The sequence below is a fragment of the Anopheles stephensi genome, chromosome 3, assembly GCF_013141755.1.
Source record: "Anopheles stephensi strain Indian chromosome 3, UCI_ANSTEP_V1.0, whole genome shotgun sequence".
Classification (NCBI taxonomy): Eukaryota; Metazoa; Arthropoda; class Insecta; order Diptera; family Culicidae; genus Anopheles; species Anopheles stephensi.
Genome location: NC_050203.1, coordinates 54,317,969 through 54,344,684, shown reverse-complemented (window position 1 = coordinate 54,344,684; position 26,716 = coordinate 54,317,969). Strand labels below are relative to the sequence as shown.

General features: G+C 44.2%; 4 protein-coding genes and 1 long non-coding RNA gene across 7 annotated transcripts; 1 reads left to right on the top strand and 4 right to left on the bottom strand.

The window, feature by feature from the left end:
* Positions 1-2,732: 2,732 nt before the first annotated feature.
* On the bottom strand, positions 2,733-7,395 carry LOC118513359. Of its 3 annotated transcripts, none has more exons than XM_036058990.1 (4): positions 7,271-7,395; positions 6,774-6,879; positions 3,472-3,637; positions 2,733-3,412 (listed from the first exon to the last, which is right to left on the bottom strand). In XM_036058990.1, the coding sequence occupies exons 1-4, from the start codon at positions 7,298-7,300 to the stop codon at positions 2,896-2,898; spliced, it is 819 nt and encodes a 272-aa protein (XP_035914883.1). In that variant the 5' UTR covers positions 7,301-7,395; the 3' UTR covers positions 2,733-2,895. The 3 variants fall into 3 exon arrangements, with proteins under 3 accessions (XP_035914883.1, XP_035914884.1, XP_035914882.1); XM_036058991.1 differs by having other exon boundaries at positions 3,472-3,634; XM_036058989.1 differs by having other exon boundaries at positions 3,472-3,644; positions 6,775-6,879.
* Positions 7,396-11,929: 4,534 nt separating this feature from the next.
* On the bottom strand, positions 11,930-13,296 carry LOC118513360 (larval cuticle protein LCP-30-like). Its single transcript, XM_036058992.1, has 4 exons — positions 13,142-13,296; positions 12,525-13,078; positions 12,275-12,440; positions 11,930-12,170 (listed from the first exon to the last, which is right to left on the bottom strand). Exons 1-4 carry the CDS (start codon positions 13,154-13,156, stop codon positions 12,099-12,101), a joined length of 807 nt encoding a protein of 268 aa, XP_035914885.1. The 5' UTR covers positions 13,157-13,296; the 3' UTR covers positions 11,930-12,098.
* Positions 13,297-13,750: 454 nt separating this feature from the next.
* On the top strand, positions 13,751-24,403 carry LOC118513364. The gene is made up of 3 exons (XR_004906453.1): positions 13,751-14,000; positions 14,138-14,244; positions 23,471-24,403. It is a non-coding gene; the product is annotated as an uncharacterized LOC118513364 (long non-coding RNA).
* LOC118513363 (endocuticle structural glycoprotein SgAbd-2-like) lies at positions 16,323-17,194 on the bottom strand. Its single transcript, XM_036058995.1, has 3 exons — positions 17,073-17,194; positions 16,778-16,960; positions 16,323-16,700 (listed from the first exon to the last, which is right to left on the bottom strand). The coding sequence occupies exons 1-3, from the start codon at positions 17,079-17,081 to the stop codon at positions 16,512-16,514; spliced, it is 381 nt and encodes a 126-aa protein (XP_035914888.1). The 5' UTR covers positions 17,082-17,194; the 3' UTR covers positions 16,323-16,511.
* On the bottom strand, positions 21,090-24,844 carry LOC118513361 (endocuticle structural glycoprotein ABD-4-like). The gene is made up of 3 exons (XM_036058993.1): positions 24,698-24,844; positions 24,399-24,608; positions 21,090-21,487 (listed from the first exon to the last, which is right to left on the bottom strand). Exons 1-3 carry the CDS (start codon positions 24,707-24,709, stop codon positions 21,293-21,295), a joined length of 417 nt encoding a protein of 138 aa, XP_035914886.1. The 5' UTR covers positions 24,710-24,844; the 3' UTR covers positions 21,090-21,292.
* Between the last annotated feature and the right edge of the window lie 1,872 nt (positions 24,845-26,716).

The following is a 26,716-nucleotide window of genomic DNA, read 5'->3' as shown; positions in this document are numbered from 1 at the left end:
AAACCTTGCTAGATCTTCGACTAAGCTTTTCCACTGGGCTTTTATGCAATATGTTTTTTAAAGACCTTTGATCCTTGCGGTGACTGACTCCTAAAACTTTTTTCGTAATAGTGTGTAATAGCCACGAGGCGTTTCAACCCTTTAAAATTGTTGTAAAATAAGCCTTTTCCAATGTATTTGAATGTAATAATACAATGATGAGTAATTTTGGAGATAGTTCAGTGCAGATGTCAAAGTGTGCACTGATATTTCGTAATTTTTGTCTCAATTTCACTCAACAGCATCACATTACAGATTAAGAATTAGCTGTAACTCTACATTCATCTGATTTAGGGACTTGGCATTGACAGTAAAAATGGTAAATTGATCCTGAAGTGAAGCTAACGCATCATACGAAATCATCAGAAGTATCCAACATAGTGTGTAAAGAGTTTAGCTTTCCTTAAACTATTTCCAAATCTGAATATTTTTTTGCTCAATTGCCAAGATGAACCCGAAAAAACTGTACGAGTAGGTCATCATTATTGCGTAGACTTACATTGATATCCTCTTGTTCCTTGACACTTTATAGACGAATGAGGTCTCTGAGATCCAAACGAATACAATAAAGCTTGGCACTACATCCTCGAAAGGCCTGTTCTGACTTTTCTGTGACTTTATTTACCCGTAGCTGTATAGTAGTAACGGGGAGGTGGTCGGCACCGGTATCGCCTGCTCAAAATTTCAAAATTGGGACTACAAACTTTCTTATAGTACTTCATCGAATGTTTGAAACTTGACTTTTGCTCTTACATTAGTTCACTGTAATCCGTCAGAACACTAGTTAAGGTGGTATCCTTGTTATGCATTTGAGAATTCCTAGACTCGGTTTCAGGATTTCATGTCCTCCGATCCTGCGTTACATGTGAAGTCATCCGATATGTATTGGCAGGCCAGCTAAAATCAGATAGCTGGCAAGACTTTGCTGATCCCTATCTTAACCGATTATTTATCTTTAAGGTGATTGAATTAGACGCCTGAGTGCCTGTAGAAAGTGCAAGTTAGCCGGTGAATTCTGGAATGCCCTTGTGTGTGAAATATGCCTTTGAAATGAGTTCAATGTCTGTGATAAAATGGGTAACTTATTTCCCCTAGTCTAGAATTTTATTTCTGCTTAATTTTCTTTGGCTTATGTGATACATATTCTAGTTAGTAAATTCATCTGCAAAAAAAAAACAGGTTCAACTAAGGCCAAAACACTACCAAAATCGGCGAAATTCATTTGGGAAACAAAGTGAAGATCACAATGCAAAGAATAGAGTAATATAAAATAAACCATAAAAACTTAAAATAAAAGCGAAACCCTCCCCCCCGCATCGCGATCACCTTATACCGCTTAATTAATCCTGAGAAGTAAAAGCTCCTTTCGGCCAGTTCTTTATCAACCGGCATTTAAAGGTTGCCTTAAAAATAGAGCAAAACAAAAATGCAAATAAACCACTAAAAATGGTACTATCAAAAAGCACTAATGATGGACGACGGGACGACGGCACAGACATTCGGGAAGCTCGTCTGCCAACAGCTTGTGGTGCGAACCATCTTTTTTCCCCGATACGGAAAGGCAGCAGCAGAATGCCGAACGTGGTGCGGAAACATAGATAACGGCCCGCCAGGCAAAGGAATTCTAACTCTTCTGCATAAAGACGAGCTTGTTTTTCGACCTTTGCATGGGTGATCTTTTCACATTTCGGTACGCGAAATAGACGTTGGAGGAGGTGCCGGGGAGAACGGGAGCGCGGGGCGGGTAGGTATGCTCCGCCGTAAAGGTCAGGTGTCGAGACCTGGGCGAGAAGGTGGAACACCCGAATATGTGCATTCTTAAAATAGGTACCTCCGGGGTGATATTTACGATACGAGCGGGAGTTCTTTCGAGAATACATTGATTAAATTATCGCACGATCGATTAAAATAAGGAACCACGGAAAGGTTGCATAACCAATAGAATTTCGTTGCGGCAGACGATCGCTTTCGCACGATCTTCTCAGTCCAGGCTAAGATGATCTAGTTTAGATTGGAGGAAATTTCGGAGCACAACTAATGCCACCGGCCAGACCGAAGTGTGCGGGTGATCTTGACATTTACGCAGACTTCAGCCCCCCTGGACGAACCAGCCACGCCGAACCGAATCATCGCTCGCTTCCTGGGCTTTAGGCTGGGTTATGAGCGCTCTTCTTCATGCGTTGTGGTGGCATGCAGAAAACATGCAAATCAGCCATATTAACCATAATGATGTAGGCGTATTGTTTGTGACAAGATCGGAATGGGCACAGATGAGCACAGAAAAGCCATCGTCCGCAACATCACCTCACCAACTTCGAGGAGATCCTTCGGCAGAGGTTCGCAGATAAGCGTGTGGTTCGTCGGTGTGTTGCTCTCGATCGCGCACATTCGGAGGCACTTCGGGTGGATTTGCATAAATCAGCCCTCGAGTCAAATGCGACACCGTTTATCTTGTTGGCCAGTGTTACTCAACTCATTAGCCGACCGAGACCGGAAGCAGTTAATTTGTCACCGTACTTTACGATGGGCCAGGTGGCCTTTCGCTCGATACTTGCTGCCCCGGGACTTTCGAAGCTGGTGCATCTTCACGAGGTGGCATCTTTGCTTTCATTTAAACAAGATCACCTCTCACCGTGAGGTGTAGTGAGCAGTGGCTCGTGGCGACCAAGGTCGGATCGATCTTTCATCATCAACTTCAAGCTGGAGTTTTTTTTTTTGAGTGGAGATGTGTTTTTATGTGGGGCAACAACTTTCAAAATACAGATCGTCTGCTTATCAACTAACAAAGTGGATCATCACGGGCTCGGCGGTATGCGATAATCCGGAAAGCACTCTGCGAAGCTTTCCCCACACACGTCACGCTTTGGCTGCGAGCTTGAGCGGGCCGCTGGTGGCGATGCAGGGATGGTTGTGCAGCGAGTCGTCGGCCGGTCCGTCGGTTCGATCGGTGCCTATATTAGAGACGGTGGACGTCTCGATCGGAGACTGTGTCGTTGTGGCACGCGCAGAGTTATCATGGGTTGAAGCCGTCGTCGTCAGGTGATCGACTCCATCGATGCTGTTGGGATGGGGCAGAGCTTTGGAGCGCTTTTCGGACAGTCCGATTGCGAGTCCTTGCTCCTGGGGCGTTAGTACGGGCAGGTATCCCGTTCCGAGCCCGGGCAGGAGTGACTTGCGCACGTCCAGCTCGTCGGATTCTGCTGCAGGTAGGTAGGCCGTGCCTGGACCGGGCAACAACGACTTCCGGACATCGCTGGATGCGGTGTTAGTTTCCGATACGGTGGGTACACCGTACTCGAGGTAGATGGACGGTTTCTTAATGTCGTACGCGTTCGCTCTAAACGGATCGTACGAGTACTTGTTGATCTGTTCGCTGTAACCAAGAGAAAACCCGTGAAGATTGATGTCGTTTCATCGAAACGGTCAACTTACGCATACTCTCCTGCCGGATCGTACGGTGGGAAACGGTATGGTTCGTGTCCACCTTCGTAGTTCCCGTACCCTCCATCGTACGGTATGTGTATGTGGAAGTACCTTCCCCGATCGCCATCGTCATAATGCACGTACCGGTACCGGCTCAGATCCTCGACGTAATCTCCTGTCCCGAATGGAAAAAAAGACATCATGCGCGCTCGTTAAACACATGTCGACACTAAATTACACGATTATGGATGAACCATCATTCACCAGCGCCATATTAATGCGATACAATTTAATTCAATTTTTAGCATTACAATTAACAAAACGTAGCACATCTCTCTGTGTGTGTTCGTCTGCCGAGCTGCTGGAGACGAGCGGAAAAATCCTGTAAACATAAATGTTTATGATGCCCAATCAGAAACAAATTATGCAAATTTCAACCGTCGACAGACGGCCGGTCCTACCAGTGTTGAGACCGTGCAGGAGAGCATCTTCAAGAAAAAGGGTTGCGGACTGGACCGGGCGATCACATTATCTTGATTTGATACGCCCGTCCGCAAACGTGACGGGGTTGGTTTCACATCAAATAAATTCGACGTTTTTCTGCCGTGTTGGTTTTGTGGAAAATTAGCTTGTCTGCGTATTTCCTGTGCTAGCGTGGTTGGCGGGGACCTCGGCTATATGCCTAAGTTATGGTTCATAATTTGGAACAAAATATTACGGTATGATTTAGCATTGGGACGAGTTATTTTCGTAGTTTATTGGCCGGATAAAGGGTAGTGTCAAGTTTTTTGTTTGCTTTCGATGGGAGATCACGCAATCACAAGCACAATCTTTGAACGTGTGGAGATGTTGGATGGTTGATGAAGAGTATAAATTGATGGCACAAGTATTAATTGAATTTAAATGTCACCTGTGGTGGTAGGGTGGCAAATCCGGGTTTGATACATATTTTAATCTTAATTTGTTGGGATTGTTTGATGTCAATTTTGAAGCCATTAAAGCATGTTGGGTTTGTTACGCTCCTTGTATATGATTGGCTGTCCAGACTCCAGGCAAATCCTTAACAAGTTCTGGTGTTAGAGAGCTTTTCTTCTTCTAAGGTTCTTCAAACTCTAGAGGTCTTGGCTTTCCATTTTTGGCTTTCATTACTCAATTTGTTCGTCGGTCGATAGCCGTCCTTACGTACGAGGGGACTTTCCGATTGAGATGTGACACTCGTTCCTTCTAGCTAACACTTCAAATGTTTAGGAATGAACACATAATTCTATCCGCAGTGATCCATTACTATGGATGATTTAGAATTTAAATAAATTTGTCACAGATATTAAAATGATATGATATGGAACATGAATGAAGCATATTGTCGATCCTCTAACCCAGGTTTGTCAAACACACTCCTCATGGAAACACGTGCTAGGCGAGCAATATTCAGAGCAATTTGTCCTTTAAAAAACTATATCTGGGCTGATATAAGATTCAATTGACCTCTGTGGCGGATCAAGGTATTTGGAGGCCCCGAGCGGAATGGCAGTTGAGGCCCCTCTAATAGTGACTCGTTTGTGAGTAATACCAACAAGATTTCCCACGCCGACGAGGCCCCCTGTAACCGATAAGGACCTGGGCGGCCGCTCCATTCGATCCTAGGTTGATCTGCCACTGACTGACCCTGGCGCTTGAGTTTAACTATCAAGGACAACGTCATGTGTTTGTTGATTAGGGTTTAGAGTAGTTAAACAAAGAAATAACAGGATATGTCCACTGGAAAGCAGACCAACATTTTTACAACTTCCTAATTGAGCCCTGTTTCTGGATAAAAAAGATGCCATGTGAAATAATAGTTATTTGGGATAGGACCTATCCATACGATTATCACGAGATTGGACTTTTTCCTGTAGGTTTAGGTTCTATGCTGATTCCCTGGAAGCCAACATTACACATACCATAAACGAGATTCAGCTCGATGTATATGTCAGTGTCATGGAGTGTTTTGATGTCTCAAATGCAAGCGAACAAGCACAGTACGACCGATCGCCAATTTTTCATTCCAGGGTCATTTATTAAAATTTTTAGCGTTCGCTCAGTAAAATTTCCTTAATTTTTACATTCGCTTTTTCACAAGCCTGTATCGGGTATTGAATCCCGTTCGGACTGTCTCCTCATACGTAAGAATGATTATCTAGTCATGGGTGACAATACTTCAAAGAAGCCAGAAACTAGTGATGGCTCGTAGGAGTTTTTCCTGGATCGACTCACAGTCGAGCTTGTTCTTACAGGAATCGACTTCGACCCGTCAGGCGATTTCGTGACGACCCGCGGATTAGACCGAACTTGTCAAACTCACGTGTCGCCACAAACTTGTTCGAACTAGCAATACGACTCGAACGATTCCGGGTCGCCGACGGATTACTTCGATTTGGTAGGTTTTAATCGACCCGCCCATCACTTCCAGAAATGGCCTCACTAGGTTTTAGTGTCAAAAGAGAAGCAGAAGGTTCCTATGTTTCAATGCAGCCATTTATCAATTTTTGACTGAATTTTTTTGTGTGCAATGCAGCCCTAAAGTCAAGTTGAGTTTTACATGACTGTTATAAGCTGAGAGATTTTATTTGTGGGTAATTCAATTTAGTCTTATTACTTCGCAATTAACTATTAAAAATAGATAAAAATGATTGATGTTCATTGAGAAGAGACGCAAAGTTTTGAATATGTTTGTGAACCTACGGTAGATTTAGCATTCCGGTAGAATTAGATAAAACATTCCCAACTCTGAGTACAGGAAGAGAAAGGCATAATGAGAATATATATAAAAGCCTATAAATTCATCATGTATATTCTCCATTATTTGCTAAGTATTCCTTTAAAAATTTACTTCACTTCTGTTCTTTTTCAACAATAAAGTCAACCTTAACGATTTTTATTGTGTTTTCTTTTCTTATTTAGTGCACACACTTCTGACTTTACTTAAGTCTATATGCTTAGAGCCTGCTCTCAATACTATTGCCTACTCAATACAAAGGCAATACTCCTAATAGCTATTTGTGGCTATGTGAAAGGGGGGGATTAGAGTTATAAAACCTCGACAAATTCTCATAATTTATCTATGGAAGAGTTTGTTACTTTGTACTTAATGAAGAACATTTTTATCACCTTATCTTGAAGAGGTTCCTCCTTCAAATTTACACGACAGAACTATATACTTTTTTAAACGAGATTTAGCCATTACACGTTACATTTTTTGCACAATCCTTGATAGTTTGCATTCATTTCTTCACACCGATGAAAGCACCAATACGATATTAAACAATACTCACCTTCGCCTCTGTGAACATATTTTCCATTTTTGTTGTACTTGCGCGGATTATATTTTCCATCGTTTGGTGCACCCTGAACGACACTGCACACCAAAATGAGGCAAACCTGCAAAAGAAAACATCCTTCATCACTAATGCGCTCCGGGAAGACATTCCACACATTCTTGGGCACTGATCGAACGCGTGGTGGTTGACATGCAACGTTCTAACGCGTGGCGGGTTCATCAATTCCAGAGGCACATTGAGTCACACACACACAACACTCATTAGGTAAATCATTGCGCCACAGACAGTTAACGCCACAAGGTCACTGACGGCGACCGGCTTCCGGCTAGTTCCCCGGGAGAGCTGACGTGCCCTATTACCCGTCGGTGGGTGAGAAAAAGTTTTCACCACATCCCACACACACGCACACGTTCTGACATTCTCGACGCCCTATCCTCTTCGGAGAGCAGGTCGTAAACTATCCCGGCTTATTAGCGGGCACGATGACTCACTAAGACGGACGCTGGACTGTAGTACTGCATTGTGGCTGGTGGAATGACGGGTTGCTCAGTGACACGAACTCGCCAGCGAGGCGCGTACTTGCGGTGTCCGTAATTGATTAAATCAAACTAAACTGAAGCTGCGGCAAAATTCCTATTAAATACAACCATCCCTGCCCTGGTACGGTGTGGTCGCGATGTTATGATGTCGCCTAGCTGCCGTACCGTACCGATCGGGAGAATGCCATGCAAAATGGTGTGCGCCTAGGTACGGCCTTCCCCCGACCGTGTGTGGTGTGCGAGAGGCGCGAAAAAATATGACAGTAAAAAGTTTATGTTTATTGCCCTCCGAAGACCATCGATCGAGAGGGATCGACACATCTCCCCATCTCGGACGACCCTTGCATTGACAGTTCCCAGGCGCCCGTAATGCCCGACGCGTACAGACGTAAGCTTTCAGGATAATTGCGCTGAATCGTTTCTGCCCAAAACTGGCGACTCCAGTTACTGGGCATCCTTCCGTTCGAATCTCTCGACTTTGGTGGGCCAAATTTTTTGGGAGCTCAGCAAACACCGGAGGGAACGGTAGTTGCGGCTTACCGATAAACCACTTGCAAGGCCAGGCAAGGCCGCCACACTGAACGACGGTCAAGGTTTGTAGTCTGCAGGTCGGCCACGAATATCTAGACGGGCTAGAAAGTCGTGTACCTCCTTCAAAAGACACCGGGAATGGCTGTATGCGCCGGTTTCGGTGCTCACACTACATCACAACCCGATGCCAAACAAATGCAGAAGTCATCGCGTATTTAACACTTTTTTATAGCTTTATTTACATATAAGGCAAATGAGCGGAAGAATAAGACGTGTACAGATTTTATGGGTCATAAAATCGTTCAGAATCATCTCCGGCACCCGGCGGCATCCTCCGCATCGGTGGACTTTGAGCGAAAGTATTCATTTATTAGACGCCCGGTTGCGATCTTAGATGACAAATCATCGAGCTGCATTCGCAATGAATGGTTGTGGTTTGTGTGAAAAATCGATTCAAACTCCTGTCTTTTAATTGCAGGAAGAATGTGGCTGACCTTAACTGCTAAGAGATGAGTTCGTTGAATTTTGTACACGGCATCTTTGGAGCATGCATCCTTTCCAACTGCCTACCGAAACGATCGATGAATTGTGGGAAGAGCTGTAAATGGTGGAACGATTACGAACTGTGCAGAATTTATGTACGATCTGGAGGTGGTGGTGGTGGGCTTCGATGGATGCGTACATCAATCGGTAATCCTTGAGCCGTATTTCATTTTCGATGCGACTGTCGTGTTTTGAAAGTTGTTGTGTCCCTAAAAAGGTTCCTTTTGCGAGTGTGCGTGCGAGTGCGTTGATGATACGGAGCACTCAACGCAGTACGGTTGATGAGTGGCTTTAAGTTTTGTTGTGCGACTTTTATTACGACGAATACATATTCGTTTGCGAAAATGTGTAACCTTGCGTGGGGATGGTTAGTGCGAAAGCCACTTCGTACCGGGCGCACTTGTTTTGGGGGAAATGATCGAGTCCTTGAATTATTCAACGTTTATTTAACATTTAATTTATGCTTTGTTTTATTCTTGAGTGACAGCGTCACCGTTTTGCAATGTTTACAATGAACACAGTCTTTCCATTAGTAATTATCTACTGGTGACAAATCATTGGAAGAGAACTGGGCCCTTAATTTTTTGGAAAAATAGCCCTTCATTTTCAAATTAATGCATTTGTAAATGTAAATTTTAAGAAATTTTTTAATCCTTTTTTTGATATATTCGTAAAATTTATTCTTTTATACGAAGAATGAGAACTAAAAAAACACGTTAAAATGCTTCCTATTCCGATTTTTGAAACGCGTGCTTGAGATCCAACCCCATCGAAATGAAAGTATGCAATTGATAGCGTACATTTAGGCGCACCGTGTTTGCTTGTCCAGGGGTAGGCAACTAATCTACGTAGCATGTTACGGTTGTGAATTTATCTGATTTTTTATCGTTTTTAGTGGCTTTGGTGACTAGCAGATGATATCATGCTACTGCCACCTAGCATAGATGAAACACGAATGGCCATCCGTCGGCTCAAGAACAACAAGGCACCAGGCACCGACGGAATAGTAGCCGAACTGATCAAAAACGGTGGTGCAGCACTCGAACAGGAAATTCATCAAATTATTACTGAGGTATGGGATAGCGAATCGATGCCTTGTGATTGGAATCTTGGCATCATCTATCCTATATACAAAAAGGGAGATAGGCTAGAGTGCAGCAACTACAGGGGTATTACGGTGTTGAATACCGCCTACAAGATCTTCTCCCTAATCTTACAAGATCGACTTGTCCCATTCGTTGAAGAGATAGTCGGAAACTATCAGAGAGGATTCCGAAACGGAAAATCAACCACTGACCAGATCTTCACGATGCGGCAAATCTTGGAGAAGATGGCGGAGCAACAGCTCCACTCCTACCATCTCTTTATTGATTTCAAAGCCGCCTATGACAGCATAGCCAGGGTAAAACTCTACGACGCAATGAGCTCTTTTGGAATCCCGGCCAAGCTTACCAGGCTTGTACGAATGACAATGGCCAACATCACATGCCAGGTGAAGGTGGATGGAAAACTCTCAGGGCCCTTTGCTACCACCAAGGGCCTGCGCCAGGGAGATGGGCTCGCCTGTCTCCTCTTCAACCTGGCGCTAGAGAGAGCCATCCGTGACTCAGAGGTGGAAACTTCGGGGACCATCTTCTATAAGTCAATCCAGATCCTGGCATACGCTGATGACATAGACATCATTGGTTTGAGGCTCTCCTATGTAGCAGAAGCTTATCAAAGGATCGAGCGTGCGGCACAGAACCTCGGGTTGGAGATTAACGAGGCGAAAACCAAAATGATGGTGGCACCACCAGCGGCCCTGCTAACAAACACTGATTTACGCAGGGGTGATGTACAGATAGGTGACCGCACCTTCGAAGTCGTCCAAAACTTCACCTATCTGGGGTCAAAAGTCAGCACCGACAACAACATTGATGTTGAGTTACGCGCACGGGTGCTGGCTGCCAACCGGTCATACTACAGCCTGAGGAAACTTCTCCACTCTAAATACCTGTCGCGACGGACGAAGCTGGGACTGTACAGAACATTTATAGTCCCAGTACTCACATACGCCTCTGAGACATGGACTCTGTCCAAAACTGACGAAGCCCTCTTAGCCGCGTTCGAGAGGAAGATGCTCAGAAGGATTTTTGGCCCCGTATGTGTGGAAGGACAATGGAGGAGCCGCTACAACGACGAGCTCTACGAGCTGTATGATGATCTCACTATCGTACAGCGCATTAGACTCGCCAGGCTCCGGTGGGCTGGTCACGTCATGAGAATGACACCGGACGACCCAGCCCGTAAAGTCCTTTTAGGCCGTCCACAAGGACAGAGGAGGCGTGGTAGGCCCAAATTGAGATGGAGTGATGGCGTTGATGCGTCCGCCAGAACGGCCGGGATAACGGATTGGCAGACGACGGCGCTGAACCGTGAGCGGTATCGAGGATTGTTGCAGCAGGCCAAGACCGCAAAGCGGTTGTAGCGCCTGATAAGTAAGTAAGTAAGTGGCTTTGGGCCTCCGAGACATTATTCGCTTCTGAAAGTAAGAGCAAATCAAAGAATAACGAATACCAAACAATTTTTAAACAGCTTCTTAATTTTGTCTATACTTGCAAATGTTTGCAGTGGATTTCGGGCAACCCGACGTCTATACGCCATTTGTGAATTAAGTAATAGTAATATATGCTAATAAAATAATATGATAAAATATCGTTATGTATAAGTAATATATTTACTTTAATCTCGTCTAGTTGAAAATACCTTTCATATGATGGAGATATCACATACAGCAATGAACAATAGAATAGTACCGTCAAGTTCAGTCTTCTTTCTCTTAGCTTGCTCAGTGATGACTTCGTTTAAAAGACAAGGTAAAGACGCCAATGCTTTCTCAGGAAACTAGTTCCAGGACTGCACTCTTTCAACCATGATTAGACCATTGATTAGATTAGACTCCACCTGATCCAACCAACGATGTGCGTGCTGTGTTCCTCTTCACCTCGTACCGCACGGATCGCTGACGAGTGCCTTCCTGGTAGGGTACATCGAACCCTTCCGGCATACACCACCATCGTTCAAGACTCGTGCTCGTAGAGGAATGCCGGACGTATCAGTAAGTGAGTGAGTGAGGTCACGCATTTTGTGCATTTTTGTAAACTTCTTAATCGCAGGTGGTTGCGGTCATGAAGACTTTGCGTTGCAATAGTTTTAATGGTGATAAGGCAAGGCTTCTCTCAATCACTTGTGTCGTCGGAGGGCTTATGTATCACCCATACTCTCATAGCCGTTGGGTTAACCCGTATACCCCAGTACTAATATTTGGAGAGGCATATTTTCGTTCTGTATGCCGTGGCAGTATTGAGCAGGAGTAGGGTATAAAGAGACTATGTGATCCTTCGAGAGGCTTCAAATCCATACCCTTGTCAGTGCAGTTGCTACATACTCTGTCAACAGTACTAGTTTAATAATAGTTTCAAAAGAATGGTTATGCTGACGAAATTCGATGTATATTGATGTTTGAAAGGAAAATGAAGATATTTTTGGATCGGTTGATTTCTGCTAAACTGGTGCTTTTATTATACAATCGTTAAAGATCGTTCTTTGAATGCACGCCTACGCCATAAAAAAGTCATCTTGCTAATGTAAATTTTTTATTTAGTATTTTTAGACAAACTCAAAAATAAATCTTCAAAAATAAAAATTCAAAAAAATTTCACCTGTTTCACTTTGGCTGGGCGGCTAAATATTTCAGCAGCTTCTCGATCGCTGGCGGCACCTTCGGTATATGGTCACCCTGTGCGAAGGTAACGAGCGCAGAAACAATTAATCATTTACCCACTGTCATCAACGACACCCATTTGTCATGCAGCAAATGCAAAGCGGATTGACGCATCATACCTGTGGCAGGAAACCGTTCCCATCGGCAACATAATCGACACGATAGACGACTCCATCGTCACCGACGTACTGGTAGAAACCTTGCGAACGAAGTCCTTCCGTGGCCGTGCCCTTGTCTTCGATACGTCCCGCCTCTTCGGCCAGGATGCCGTTTTCGGTTTCAAATCTATGCAGATAATGGGGTGAGAAGAAGAAGAAGTATTTAACAGGTTGAAATACTTGGTGTATCGTGCCGCTTCTCGTTACTCACACATAATGGTAGCCATCGTTTTCGACTTGATTTTCTAGGCGAATAATTTTCCATCCATCCGGAGCATAGGCTGGCTTGGGAGCGACTTTGACCTGAGCAATGCGGGCCAGTGTAGGTACTGGGGTCGGTGGTGGGGTAGAAGGAGGCGATGATGTAGTTGTTACCGGTTTCGGTGGATTAGAGTTAGCTCCAGCGGCATCCGCTCCTGCAGCACCCGTCCCACCTCCAGCTCCACCCGACGATCCTTGACGACCTGCTCCACTACCGCTAGGTCCTTCGATGTGCTTGTAACGGTTGTCCACGTGCACGTAACGGCCATCATTCCTCGGGACGTATTTACCATCGTTTCCTGGATTGTAACGGCCATCGTTACGGTTGTAGTAGCGACGATCGTTTACGTAACGATAAGTGTTGTACGGATACTGAAGGTATCTACTGTCGGTGTACGGGCGATAACGGGGCCGTTGCGTAGTTAGCTCGCTGGGCGACGGTCTATATTTACCATCATTTTGTGCTGCAGCAAGTGCCAATACACCCGCTAGAAGAAAAATGCTCTATCGGGAAAATAAAATAATTAGATCGATCCATAGCTAGTAAGATGAACCTTCAAAACTTACCAAATGGAGGCGCATGATGCTTGGTGAACTGTATTTGAGCAACGAATTGTCAACGTTAGCACAAGAGTACTACGTTGCTCTATAAGCGAAGTGAGTTTAATTCCCATTCCATATGGTCATGGTTTTATATACCCTCGCACTCAACGTCTGCGAACAGTGAATCTTCTCACTTGTAGAATGAAACGGGAAAATGTCATATTTTCCCGAGCTGATGAATTTATTTCATTTGCGCCTGATGCAAATATGTTCGATGTGAAGGGGTCGGTTCTTCCCAGAATCCAACAAATATGAACAGGACTGTTCCATCCATTGGGCATCCATTGGCACAGCTGCGGCGCATACCGACCAGACCGATCACTTAACCGGCAAAGGACGTTAAATTTATTACAAAAATGCTCGATATTTTTCACCTTTTCGCTCGTGCCCTCGGGTTTGAGTTATTATCCTGCCACCGAATGTCAATTGATAAACCAGACTGACCTGTTGGTGATCGCGCTCGGTAAAGCTTGTTTTTCGTCTCGTAAAGTGTGCTAAATTAGTGACGATTAAGATGGGTTGGATCGTAGGCAGGTGTGTACGAAAGACAGCTGCTGTGTGTGTGGTGAGTGCCATTGTGTGTTAGTTACTTTGGAGACTTGAGTGAGAACGTACGTTCTGTGGAAAGTGTTCGTGAATTACTTGTGCTAGAATATTGGCTTGAATACTTCTAAAGCCGTTAAGTTATGATTAAATTTATTCAATTTTGTGGATCTTTCTTTTTGTGTTAAAATATTTGTTAACACAATTGAGTTCTCAATTGTGTTGTGTTATATGGAGTTTCTTTGTAGTAAAATCCAACTTAACATTCGTGTAACTTAAGGTTCGGAAAAAGAAATGTAATAATAACTTATTTATTCTGTCACGTGGCAGTCGTGTCCAAGCTGGTCTTCAATATTGAAAAACAATTAAAATATAATAACACTTATTTGTCTTATTCGTCTGTTAATAATAACTCAGAAATCGCTGTCCGTGATCGAGGTGACATCCTAGAGGGACCATTCTTGTAGTGATGGCTGACTGTAGAATTAAGTGATCTTAGTAATTCATACTATGAGGCCAGGATGGTAAGTAAAAAAAAATGGTGTCACTATTTCACCTGATGCCCTACTACAAATAGTAGGAACTTTAGCCAGGTATCTCTCATCTTCTTCTTTGGCCTAACGACCTGTTAGGTCATGCCTGCCATTTCTGGCTTTCTAAACTTAATGATACCACATAGTTGGATAGTCATAGTTGGATTAAATAAGGGTTAGCTCACAAATTCTGTAGGTCGCAGTGGAGGTAAATTTTGATTCTCTTAGATTGCCAACAGTGTTCTCAGCTAATCATTCTATGCGATTGTCACGTAGACAACTTCACCTAAGGCATGAAAGAAGAGTTTTGTATAACAATGACAAGGACATTTGGCACCGTTTAGACGGACAAGAAGATAGGCTCTTCAGGATGATTGAATATAAATTAGTAAAAAAATTAGCCTTTGCCTTACTGCATACTTTAAAACAATACACTGGAGGTAATGAAACAATGCAGAATTTTTCGATAAAGTCAAGTGTTTGATTATTTCAGATTTTTGTACACGCAAGATAGCATTGTGCGGAACGTTTTAAAGAAAGAAGATTTTTTCAATGCCTCTATAAATTTTTATAACTATTTGCAAGCGTTTTAGAATCCTGATCGTGGATGGCTTATTGGCGTTAGATTTACCCGTTGTTTTAGTGGAAATTTGAACCGCGAACATGTTGTGGAGTCGTTGATCGTTAGGCATGACTAACCCAAAACCAAGTTCTTCTTCTTCTTTAGCGTTACAATCCCGACAGTTCTCTGGCTGTCATTTATAGCTTTATTTGACTTGTCTTGTTAGTTGTGTATACGAGAAGACGATCTGATAGGATTTGATTTCTGGTCCTGCCTTGTGAAGGCCGCCTCGTCCAACAGACTGTCCCAACCAAAACTAAGTTACATATTAAATTAAAGATTTTAAAAATTTCCACATCATTTCCGTGCGAACAGGTTCTTACTGTTATAGGAAGAATGGCGATATAGTTGAGATAAAATTTGATTGGACAGGTGCGTGTTGCAATCCTCAAATGACCTCACAACACATCACCCATCCAATGTGTTTGCCAAACCACGCACAAGCAAACTTTTCGCAAGCACAAAAACCACAGTCAGAATTAAAAATAGTTTTACGCTACGCAACAAGCCTTTCTCGCCTTGTCCATCTACCACGCCCGGTCTCCAGCACTTCCTATCTTAAGAACCATAAGAAGATGTCTCCGGGTCTATTTTTAAAGTCCCACCGGGATCTTCTGCGTCGCCCACGAAAACACAAACCAAACAAAGCCCCCAACTGAATGTGCTCGGCAACTCTTCCTCGCGCCGACCATCATTGGTCGGACCGGATCTTGGGACGACATTCAAGGTTGGGCAAGATTTCACGGCCTCCGCCGTCCGACCGTGTGGTCCGGTTCGGGTCTTCTTCGGACCATTCAGTTCGGTTTAGCATACGTGTGATACGGGTCGATATGCGGGACCGGAAAATCGAAGGCCATCCATTTCGTCATCATCATGGTGCGTAGTATTATTGCCGCTACTACCATACGGTGGATTTTTCTGTTTTCGGATGCTGTGAATATAAATCTTTGTGGGTCAGTATCGGGTGGGTAGCATAAAATTAAACCCCGATACGCGCAAGGTCGTGGCGGATTGCATCGCCCCCCCATGAGGATTTGGAGGGGAAAGGGATTTTAAATTCGAGTCTCATCTGCATCGAAAATCGAAAAAAACATAACACAACAACCACGTCATGAAGCCTTCTGTTTGCATAAGCGATCGCCATCTTAAGCGACACTCAATGTCAAGTTCAGCCGAAGCATTTTTTGTTTGATCGGTATGAGTTGACAGACTTTTTTGTTTGTTTAGGAGAAAAACAAAGATAAAATCTGCTTACAAACACCAAACAAACGAAGAGAGAGAGAGAGAGAGAGAGAGAGAGAGAGAGAGAGAGAGAGAGAGAGAGAAACATTACTTTCACCCGGCGACACTCAGCTGGGAACGAACGAGTTCAACGAACGGGCAAGTGACGAACCCTTGTTGGTAGAACAGCTGAGACAGGCCATTTTCAGTCAAAGTTGATGCAAGATTTCCTTGTACGAATATTTGTGCTCGCGCACATCATTATGGTGGCGGTGCTTTTTGTTTTTATTTCCTTGTCACTTTACGCTTCAGAAACATGACTAGTTGCTGCCAAGTGCCCGGGACCTGTATCACTAACCTAATTCACTATTTACGGCTCGCAGTGTGTGTGTGTGTGTGATTGTTACAGCTAGAGCTACACAGAACCACGCTTGTTCCGGCTCAGGTTAGCCAACAGTCGCAGGGCACGCTCGATGGCCTCCGGGATCGGTGGTGGCGTTGGCAGATGATCACCCTGCGGCTGGAATCCATTCTCGTCCGCGATGTACTGCAGGGAGATACGGTTGCCTTCTGGATCGGTGTACGAGTACTGTCCTTGGGAAACCTTTTCGGGGGTAGATTCATGGAAATAGAACAAAAGTTTAGCGTGTGTTGTGTGGATTGACATCAGGAGCTAGCTACCTGAGCTTGTTCTTCGCCGAGATTCTTCAGTGTGCCCTGCTCTTCGGCCACAATTCCGTTCGACGTTTCGTACGCGTACTGATAAGTGCCGTCCGGGTTAACTTCCGAGTCCTGCCTGAGTACGGTGGCATCCTTGTCTGCCGTTACGGATGCAATCACTGCAAGCACGAGCACATAGACGAGCTAAAACACACAACCAAAAAACAACAAACAATCAACACACAATTAGTATCTCCCCATTTTGGACACAGGCCACTTTTGACACACGCGTCGGCGCACTCACTACACTACGCACCTGGTTCATTTTGTTCACTGTAAAGCTGGCACGCGGAAGATGATTCTACGCTTGACGTCACGCTAGACGGGATCGGGCACCACTACTGTTGGTCGTCGCGCTTGGTACAGAAATCTGGCAGCGGCCGCAGCAAGGCGTTGGCTATTTATATCGGTGCGCACGGCAACGGTTGGCTGTGGATTTTTTTTCTTTTGGTTTTCGGTAAACCTTGTATTTCGTCCACCTTTCGGCCACCTTTCGGGTTTTGGTTCGGTTTTTCGGCAAAGCGAACCAGCGTCCGGTTGCGTGTGTCCTAGCAAATCACCATAAGGCGCATCTAAAACGCCCTCCTACCCGTGTCCGATAGAAGCGATCGAACCAGCAAAAGAAAGAAGCAAACATACACACACACACACACACATGCGCTGGTGGGGCCTAGAAACAAGTTGTTCGTTAGACAAAATTTGCATAAGTTTCAACGACACCCTCCACAGTCGGAAGATTTGATTACCCACCGGATCAATGGCAGATGGACCATCACCGTCAGGGGCTATTGCATCATTGACAGGTAGTTGTAGTAGCAGCAGGCACGACGACAATAGCGCTGATAGAAGAAGATCACACAGACGGCAGCAAGCCGCTAATCGTTATGATCTGGCACACGAGCAGTCGAGGGAGTCGATTTTGGCAGGGTCAAACTCTCTTCAATGCGATTCGGAGAGCTGCCTCCTTGAGCGTTACCTCGAAGGAATGCAGTTTTATTTGCCGAACTCTTCCCTGCGGTCCGCCTTGGGAAACTAATTTTAGTCGTCTAAATGCATTCGTTCAAGGGTAGACGCAGGTAAAATATGCGTGCTGGGACTATTTTTTTCAATGCTGCGCGATACTCGATCGGACGGACCCGATAGCGCCAGGATGAAGCCGTGTTGAAGTCAATTAAGTTAAACGATGTAAAATATTTGCCGATTAGGGCGGTGAGTTGCGGAGTTGGTAGCAGCGGAGCAGAGGTGAACATATCCTGGACAAACTCGTTAAACGCGCGCCCATTTGGGCAGGATTCCCCGGTGGGCGGAAACTCGCACTGGAATCACGCCCAGCCGTAAATATTCTTTAGGGCTCATGAATATTCATACCGTGCGCGGCAGACGCGGGCGGATGTACCGGCGTTCTCGTGGGCATAATCAAAACAATTAATAAACACCGGATCGAACGGTGCCGCTAAATCCATCACGCTTCCAAGAAATTTATCCAAAGGCCCGGGGTGGGAGTGATGGTGGGAAGGGAGGTTAGAATGGTTGGCAAGCTAAATTTGGTGAAAAATCATTTCTTTCAGTATTGTTCTATTCTCACGCGATGCCGTCGGTGCACAGTGGGATAAGCTTGCTTGCTGTTATGAGCTTGCCATCATTAAGAGTTGATGGCCAGTACGATCAGTTTATTTCAAAATACAACTGATAGGAATAATCAATATATTTGTTAAATATTTTATAATTTCCTTTTCGTCCTCTTGACGGACGCCTCAACCGTAAGAAGGTCTGGGTTAAGCAGTACAACTAAATAAACCTTCAAGCGATCATGTGTCATAGTTTTCCAATCATTCGTTCCAACTTGAGCCTTTTATGCTCCGTCTGTACATGTTGCCGGCATTAAAAGACTTTATGGTCTAGGTTGCCCGGAGGCATTTTAGTGACATGGCCACTACACCGAGTCTAACAAGGCGCTCCGGTAACATCAAGAAACTGTTAGAAGAACCCCCTACGTTGTCTTTCTATGTATGCGGTATCCATGCGTAAAAGACTAAGAAGAGAATCACATTTGAAACGATGTTTGACTAATATTCTTACAAAGTAAAAACATACAACAATTAGGACGAGTTAGCTTTCTAGATTTCAGTTTCGTCGGGTGTCAGAACTGTATGGGGATATTTTGGGTTGTTCTCATTCTTCTCAACTTCGAACAGAGCTGTTGCTCTGTTATTCAGATTTTCTCTATATATTCAAACCAAAACCCAGATTATGGACTTCATGCATGGACCAGTGAACCAATTTTTTAGGTCACCCTTTCCAATGGGACAACTCTGGAGGATTCTGTTACATCAGGCAAAGTAAAATGAATAATAGTCTAGCCTAGTTATGAATACATGCAAAACTAATCCATATTCTGTTATAAGTAACTTCAGCTTACAGGAGTTGAAATATTTGAAGTTGTTCTGAAGAGACTGGGGAGGTATGTTAGTAAGATTCTAGCTTTTCTTCCTGTACATCAAGCGTTCATTCTACACTCTTAATTTGCTTGCTCTTTATAACATAGGTTCTGCTTCAAATTCCATGCGTATTTAAGTTTTACTCAAGGAGAATGGATATCTAAACTAAATCTTCTCTACTCTGAATTGCTTTACCTCTTCTATCTGTTTCCATCTAGAACATAAGTCGATGCTATTTAAACCGACTTCAAATCCGTGTTCGTTTATGTTCCATATCCTTCATTGCTTCTTAAAATTTTCAATTAAGATCTCAATAGTTCCCTTATCTTGTGGCTTAGTTCCTTTCTCAGTGATCGTTCTTACATCGTCAAGCTTATTGACCCTTTTTTCAACTCTTTGTCGGGAGACAGAGTTAGTGTACCTCAAGGTAGTGTTCTTAGACTCTTGCTTTTTGTTCTAATCATCTGTAAGGCATATGATTCGAAAATATCTCCTTCTCAATGGATGGTATGTCTCTCCAACTAATTCTAGATTGTTCTTCGCTTGGTTTGCTTGCAATTTTAATTACCTTATGCCTAGAAAAAGGTATCTTTATTTCAATAATTTTCCTCATTCCCAATTAACCTGTGCTTCTTTAATCAAGAACTTTGGCGTATGGCTTAATTCTGGTTTTAACATTCGCCAGCATTTTGATTTGCTTGTTAGAGCAGCTCATTAAGCCCTCTGCTTGTTGAAGAGAATTGCCTGAAACTGTAACGATCCCTTTGTGTAATAACGTACTCTTCTGCTCGCTGATCATCAGGTTGGAATAATGTGCGTTAGTTTGGTCTCCGACTGCTAGGATACATATCGATCGTGTCGAACAGGTCCAGAGGTCATGTACCACATTCATTTTCCTGGAATTCATTCCTCTAGTTTACCCAACTACGCATCCAGGCATAGTGTCCTGGAACATAGGCCTAGAAACAACAGAAGACCGTCGTTTACTTGCTTAATCATCATTATTTGATGCTCGCTTGTTGGAATATACCGGTGCTCAGGATCTATCCATCTGCGATCTCATTGAGATCTTTATATTATAGGGAATACAGGGTCTAGGCCTGGATGGCCGTTACAATCCTTTATAGTGTGCCTTTGTTCAATAAACTGGTATCTTTTTTACGTTAAGGTTAATTTCCATGCTTCTAGATTTAAAATTGTATTCCAAAAATTCATTTCCATCATAAATCCACGCTATTTCCCATAGTGCATGTTGGCAGGTTGTATGACTAACAGATAATACCAACAGGGCGCCACACGGGAATCAATCCCCAAACAACAACAACAACAAAATCTGCGACACACACACACACGCAAACCGATACGTTACCTGGTGAGCAATAAAAAGAACGAGCCAAACGCTCATAATCTTACCATACATAGTTCATTCATCCACCGACTCGCACGCTACTTGCCTTGAGATTAAAATGTTCCCCATACGCCTCATGCCTCGTTTTATGGTGCTGCTGATCGGCTGATCGGCGAGTTTTACAGCCAGATAGAGTATGAGGAGGGATGCAAAGAGGAAAAGAGCGGGGGTTGTGTTCGGAGTGCAAGAACGCGGCTAGAAGCCACACGCGAAACGCAGAAAGGATGCTTGGAGGGTGATTAGTTTGATGGGCAAACGCGAACGGGGCCTATCGAGCTCTGTCAGGGGATTAGTTAAAAGCTTGCCACGGTGAAGGATAACGCTGCTGTCGGCCCAAAACAGCTTGTGATACGAAGCGTTCGATAATGATGAAGCCATGTTAGCGGAGATGCGCCGTCGAGCAAATAAAATTATACGATTGTTGGATTTAAATAAAAAAACGTTATGATTTATTTACATACCTCGCGTGTATGTGACCGTGTGACAGTGCTATGTATCGGTGAGTTTTGCTTACAATTGCTCAACCCGTTATCTCTGTACCGCACCGTTCGAGTAACACTAAATAGGCGATTGATGAGTCTTGCTTTACGTGCTAGTTAATGGGGCGTGCGTCGCGTGCCACCATCTCGCTCAGTACCTCCGCGAAGCGTCATCAGCCGGGGGCAGACTGGCCAGATACTCGAGCGCACGCTGGATGGCCGGCGGGATGGGGGGTGGTGTGGGCAGATGGTCACCGAGCGGCTGGAAACCGTTCTCGTCCGCAATGTACTGCACCCGTATGAGCTGCCCGTCCGGTGCCGTGTAAGAATACTCTCCTTGAGCGACCTGTACGAAGCACGAAGAAGCTGGTTAGTGGTTTGCCATTTAACCTTCCCGCGCGTCCAGGACTAGGCGTGTGTACGATCGAAGGACGAGACTCGTGCGAGATCGAGTGGTCCGACCGCACGGTATCGGCCGAGTCAGCCACAAAGTATCAATTAATTACTCATCTTCGCTTGTGCAGGCACGCACGCATCGAAACGGTCAAGAGGCTTGTTCTCTTCGCCATCGATCTTTGGCGGCGGATGTTTTTTTTTGTGGGATTACCGAGGGTGGGCACAGTAACTGATGACGACGTGTAAAGGAGCTTTCGCAATGCAACCGGCACTGGCCGGGTAAATGCCGACCGCTTCACTTGCCAACTGTTTCATTTACGCCGGTCAGATTGTGCAATTGAGTATCAGGCTACAATTTCTGAGCTATCGGCTTGATGCTGGGTGTTGAGATTAATTCCGCCAAACGGGATTGAGATGGTGTTTTGATAATGTGTGTCACTATTCGAGCATGAGAATCTCGATGATTAAAATTAGCAATCAGAAGGCAGCCACCAACAGCTTTGTCACAGTAGCACTAAATTGGCAACATCACTTTTATTGGCGTCAGTTTCCAAAAATCATAACCAGATTGAACCATATCGCTCTGCCCGCGGGTGGCTTAGATTGGCCATTGGATCATCAAAAGGTTTGGCCACCGAAATGACAGCAAAAACCGTTACACAAAACCAAAATAAAAGCACACGGGGGGGCAAACTCTCCCAAGGCAACACACTCCCCAGCACTTTGCAGAAAAGGAAGCCAATTAACCTTTTCCCGAAGTGCTGCCGTTTATTTCGTTTATTTTTGCACCGAACCACCCACCTTCCATCTCCCGTCCTGTCCCCCTTTGATGGGTCATGCAACGAAAAAGCCATCGGTGTTGCGCAACCAGAAGCAGTCTCCCTAATCCGTGTGACCGTTCGGATCTGGATCCTGTTCGATTGCGATGCGGCTGCGATGCACGAGCGCCAAAAGGGAATCGAGAGAGAGGGCACTCTGCGCCATTGCATGCCAGCTCGTCAAAAGCATGTCAGCCCTCGATGGGATCGTGTCACCCAGCATCACCATACGCTCCCGGCCGGCAGTGACACCGGTGACCTCGGGGACGCGCCTTACTGGCTAGAAATTACAAACCGAACTTTGAGGATCAGCTGGAGCGGTACGCGAGCGAGGGAATTAGAAAGAAAAGCTCACCACGCTGATGAGCTGCTCTTTGGCAGGTCACAGGGCAACTAGGGGGAGGGGAAGTTTCGGGTGATGGGCGACACTCAGAAGAAGCTATAAATATTTGCTTCGTCAAGCGGTTTTGATTAATGGACGGCAGCAATTGAGGGTGGATTGCTGCCATTGCGGGGAGTTTGACCGAGCGCTTTAATCGATGCAATCAGTGGTGCGTTTCAAATTTCCGATAACTCTTACATAAAAGCTGACTGCTTTCGGTAACAAGCCGTACGGGGAACTGGGTCGTGCAAATGTTGGTCCGCTATTGTCCGCCAAAGGGCAATGGCAATGAGGAGGAGTTTAAAATTGGGAAATGTTTTGTGTACGGAAGGGCGTTAATTTCATGCTGTTTTTGTCTGGATTAAATTTAGCGCAAAAGATTAGATGGAAGTCTAGTTATGGAACAGTAACCCTATCTCAATTGATCTCAATAGTCCCGTCGATTTCAATGCATTTTTGTCCCTCTTAATTCATATATACTCTCTACTTCATGAATGCCATTTCCGTAGTGTGATGCTCTGATCTGCAGTCGCTTTTGAAGTTTACAAAGTATGTTTGAATCCTTGCTCTTTAATTGCTTAATTTTTTTTCAAAATGTCTCTTGGACTTTAATTATTCAAAAATGATTTTGAAGGATACAAAGGAATGAAACATAGCGAGAATAACACACTCAACAGATTAAATGTGAAATATCCTTGATTTATACTCAACATTTGCTTCGTTCTCTTTCTAGGATCAATACCCTTCTAGTTCGACTGACAGACTACAGAAAGTGAGAGTCCACCGTACTTCATGAGAGTTTTCAATGCTGTTTTAGAACAAATCTAGCTACGATAGAACTTTTTGGCTGTTTAACTGTGAGATTAACCTCCCATAAAGTTTCTAAGTATTTAAATTTGCATAGTGCTTTGAGTTGAGCTATGATGCTAATTAGTAAATACTATAAAGTCTTCTTAGCCACAATGTGACTGGTAAAGAAATGTCTGACGCTTAATGGAACTCTATGGCCACGCAAGACAGAAAAACTAGTAAAAACTAAAGCAAGACTGAGGAAAACATTAAACATTTAAAAATTTATGAAGAGATGTACATCAGTAGAAAATAAATACTTGAAAGATATCCTAACGATGAACAAAACATGAAGCGATGAACAAATGTACTTTTTCATAATTTAATGGTATAATAATTTTACTTCAAAAATATTAATTAGAGAGATTTATCGTATGGAACGAATGAGGCGGTCCGGTGGACGAGGCGATAACAGCGCCGGTCTTCACACGGCAGGACCGGGGTTCAAATCCCATCCTGACCGCCTCCCCGTGCGTTGGGCTGACTACTTTACTAAGGGTAAAAATAATTCACAGAAAGCCAGAAATGGAAGGCCGAGACCTCTAGAAGTTGCAGTGCCAAGGAAGAAGAAGAAGAACGTATGGAAGCTGCTTCAGAGCTGTTTAAAAGTGTCTCGAACTAAGATGTCGCGTATCGACTGCCAATCGCCAATTAAATCGGTAATCTTCAACATACACAAATTAACCTGACTTTTACTGGAACTGTGACACACATCGAACCGAGAATTTAGGCATTAGAGCCCTTCTATTCTATTCTTCGCAATGTCACTTTCAGTTTTTAACAATTCTTAGCACCATTTTCCTTACACTCACCTGTGTTTCCTGCTCGGTTCCGGCATTCTTCAGGAAGCCCTGCTCTTCCGCCACAATACCATTTCCCGTCTCGTAATTCCAGCTGTAACTACCATCCGGATTCACCTCCTGCTCCTGCCGTATGATGGGAATTGGTTCAGTGACTGGCCCTTGGGGGGCACATTCCACTCCACCCAACACCAGCAATAGCACACAGACACAAACGTAGATCTATCCATTGGGAAAGAATATACAAACAAGAATACATCAAAAACACTCAAAATACACTTCATTTCTTAAGGGTCCATCACAAAACTTACAATCACTTTCATTCTTAAAATTTGCTATTGCTTGCTTCACAAAACTCTCACACACTTGTTTGGTGTCGCCGCTAATATCGTATACACTCGAAGTTACACCGAGAAGGCGTCGTCGAAGCCTGCGATCCTGCTCGGCCGTGGTGACGTTTCGTTCTGTCGATGGGAGGCTTCTTCGTGGGAGATATTTATATCTGCACGGTGTGCGCCTCGAGGATCGTTGCCGAATATCGCACGTTCGTGTCGTGCACTCCAGCGAAGCGGTCCGCTGTACAAGGGCAGGGATGCCGTTTGAAGCTGTCCAAGCGGTGTCCCTTTTGCAGTGACTTCAGGGGGTGAGCTTACAGCGACAGCCGACCCCTACCTTACGTCCAACTGACCACGAAACCCTAACCGACCCCAACCTACTCACGCATACAATATCAGCCTTCAGCTTCCCTCGCTTTCCACACACCCACCCCCTGGCGTCTAGTCGCACGCGAACTGGGAGGTACTTGATTATTGTTATTATTACCATAGTCGCACCAAGCTCATGAAGAAGCCGCGGTCCAAAGCGCTGTCCGCACTGCAGCTGGACCGACGGTGAAGATGATCTTTCCCACCCCGTTTGCTTGCTTGCCGGCTGATCGTGGCATTTCGGCGTCCATCGTTTGGTGGCTATTGGAGTACGTACGGTCGAAGAAAAGAGGGCGCTACCCGATGCCATCTACACCACGGTCCCACCACCCAGTATATGGCGCTTCGGTGTGACGCTCGAGGGGTGCAGTTGTACCAGGGGACAGATTCAACGATACGAACAAACAGCTTGCCTAGTGGACGCGGTACGTTGGCACAGGGGCAATGAGCAACACTTAAGCCACTTTTAGTTTTCGTTTTTGGATGATCTCGTCTGGTTTGGGGTCCGTGAACGTGATAACGGGTTCGTCGGAAGGGAGAGAACCGTATTGCCGGTGCCGTTAACCGGTGGAAGCACCAGACACCAGCAACTGTAACCATTATCGATTTTATTTTATTATTTTGATTACATTATTACAATAACCTTTCAGGCACTGGCAGCCCCTACCGGTCGCAGTGTAATAAAAACATGCATAAAAATTAGGTTACGGATGGGTAAATTATTGTAATTAACTGTTTCGGGGATGTACGCTACGGTTGTTTATTATTATTTTATTATGTGCATGCATTGTTTATGATAGTGCTTTAAATTTGGGAACGATATGAAAGAAGCTGCAAGTCTTAAGTCGGTTTGAGAGGACAGAAACTGTTACTTAAGTGGGCTTACAGTAGGATAAGTATTAACAAATTTTAATTGTCTCTTAATTTTTATGCAAAAACAAATCTTCCTAATTCTTTAGTCTTGATTGAATACTTGAATTATAAATGTAATAAATGGTACAAAAAATTCAAAAGATATTTAAGTTAATTTATATGTTTAAAAATAATAGAAAATAACAAAGAAATACAACTAAATTTAAATTTAAATATAAGTCAAACAAATAAAAATTTGGTGATTGAGCGTTAAACGTTTTACTTACAAAAAAAAAAACAATTACTGTATAATCAAAAACAATTTTAAGCTTACACAATTATACACAATAGCTAAGAAGACACTCTCCTGACACTACAACTCCAAAAGGTCTCGGCCTGCCATTTCTGGCTTTCTGCTTCGTGATATAACACCTAGCTGGATAGTCACCCCTACGTGCAAGGAGACGGTCTGGATGGGATTTGAATCCTGATTCTGCCGTGTGAAGACTGGCGCCTCTATCGCCTCAGTCACCAGACCGCCACGCTAAACCTACAACGAACTCAAAACAATTTTCTTAGCGTTGTCCTTAAAGCCTCATCTTGGTACAGATTCTCTACAATACACAGGAAATGTAATATTATGAAAGTTTATCAAATATTGTTTAAAATAAAATTCATCTTACAATACAAACACTTAGTGCTAACTCTCTCACATTTCAAAGACCTAGAGAAGTTAGTACTTAGTAGCTAGCATTTAGGTTCTATATTTTCAAA

Coding starts and splice junctions, on each gene's coding strand:
- LOC118513360 (XM_036058992.1), bottom strand. Junction 12,441..12,524: donor AACGATGGCTACCATTATGT/GTGAGTAACGAG, acceptor TTATCTGCATAG/ATTTGAAACCGAAAACGGCA. Junction 12,171..12,274: donor GGAACGGTTTCCTGCCACAG/GTATGATGCGTC, acceptor ACCTTCGCACAG/GGTGACCATATACCGAAGGT.
- LOC118513361 (XM_036058993.1), bottom strand. Junction 21,488..24,398: donor GAACCGAGCAGGAAACACAG/GTGAGTGTAAGG, acceptor TGCTTCGTACAG/GTCGCTCAAGGAGAGTATTC.
- LOC118513363 (XM_036058995.1), bottom strand. Junction 16,701..16,777: donor TCGGCGAAGAACAAGCTCAG/GTAGCTAGCTCC, acceptor ACCCCCGAAAAG/GTTTCCCAAGGACAGTACTC.
- LOC118513359 (XM_036058989.1), bottom strand. CDS start 7,300: ATGCAGTACTACAGTCCAGCGTCCGTCTTA. Junction 6,880..7,270: donor ACAGTCCAGCGTCCGTCTTA/GTGAGTCATCGT, acceptor TTTCTTTTGCAG/GTTTGCCTCATTTTGGTGTG. Junction 3,645..6,774: donor AATATGTTCACAGAGGCGAA/GGTGAGTATTGT, acceptor TTTTTTCCATTC/GGGACAGGAGATTACGTCGA.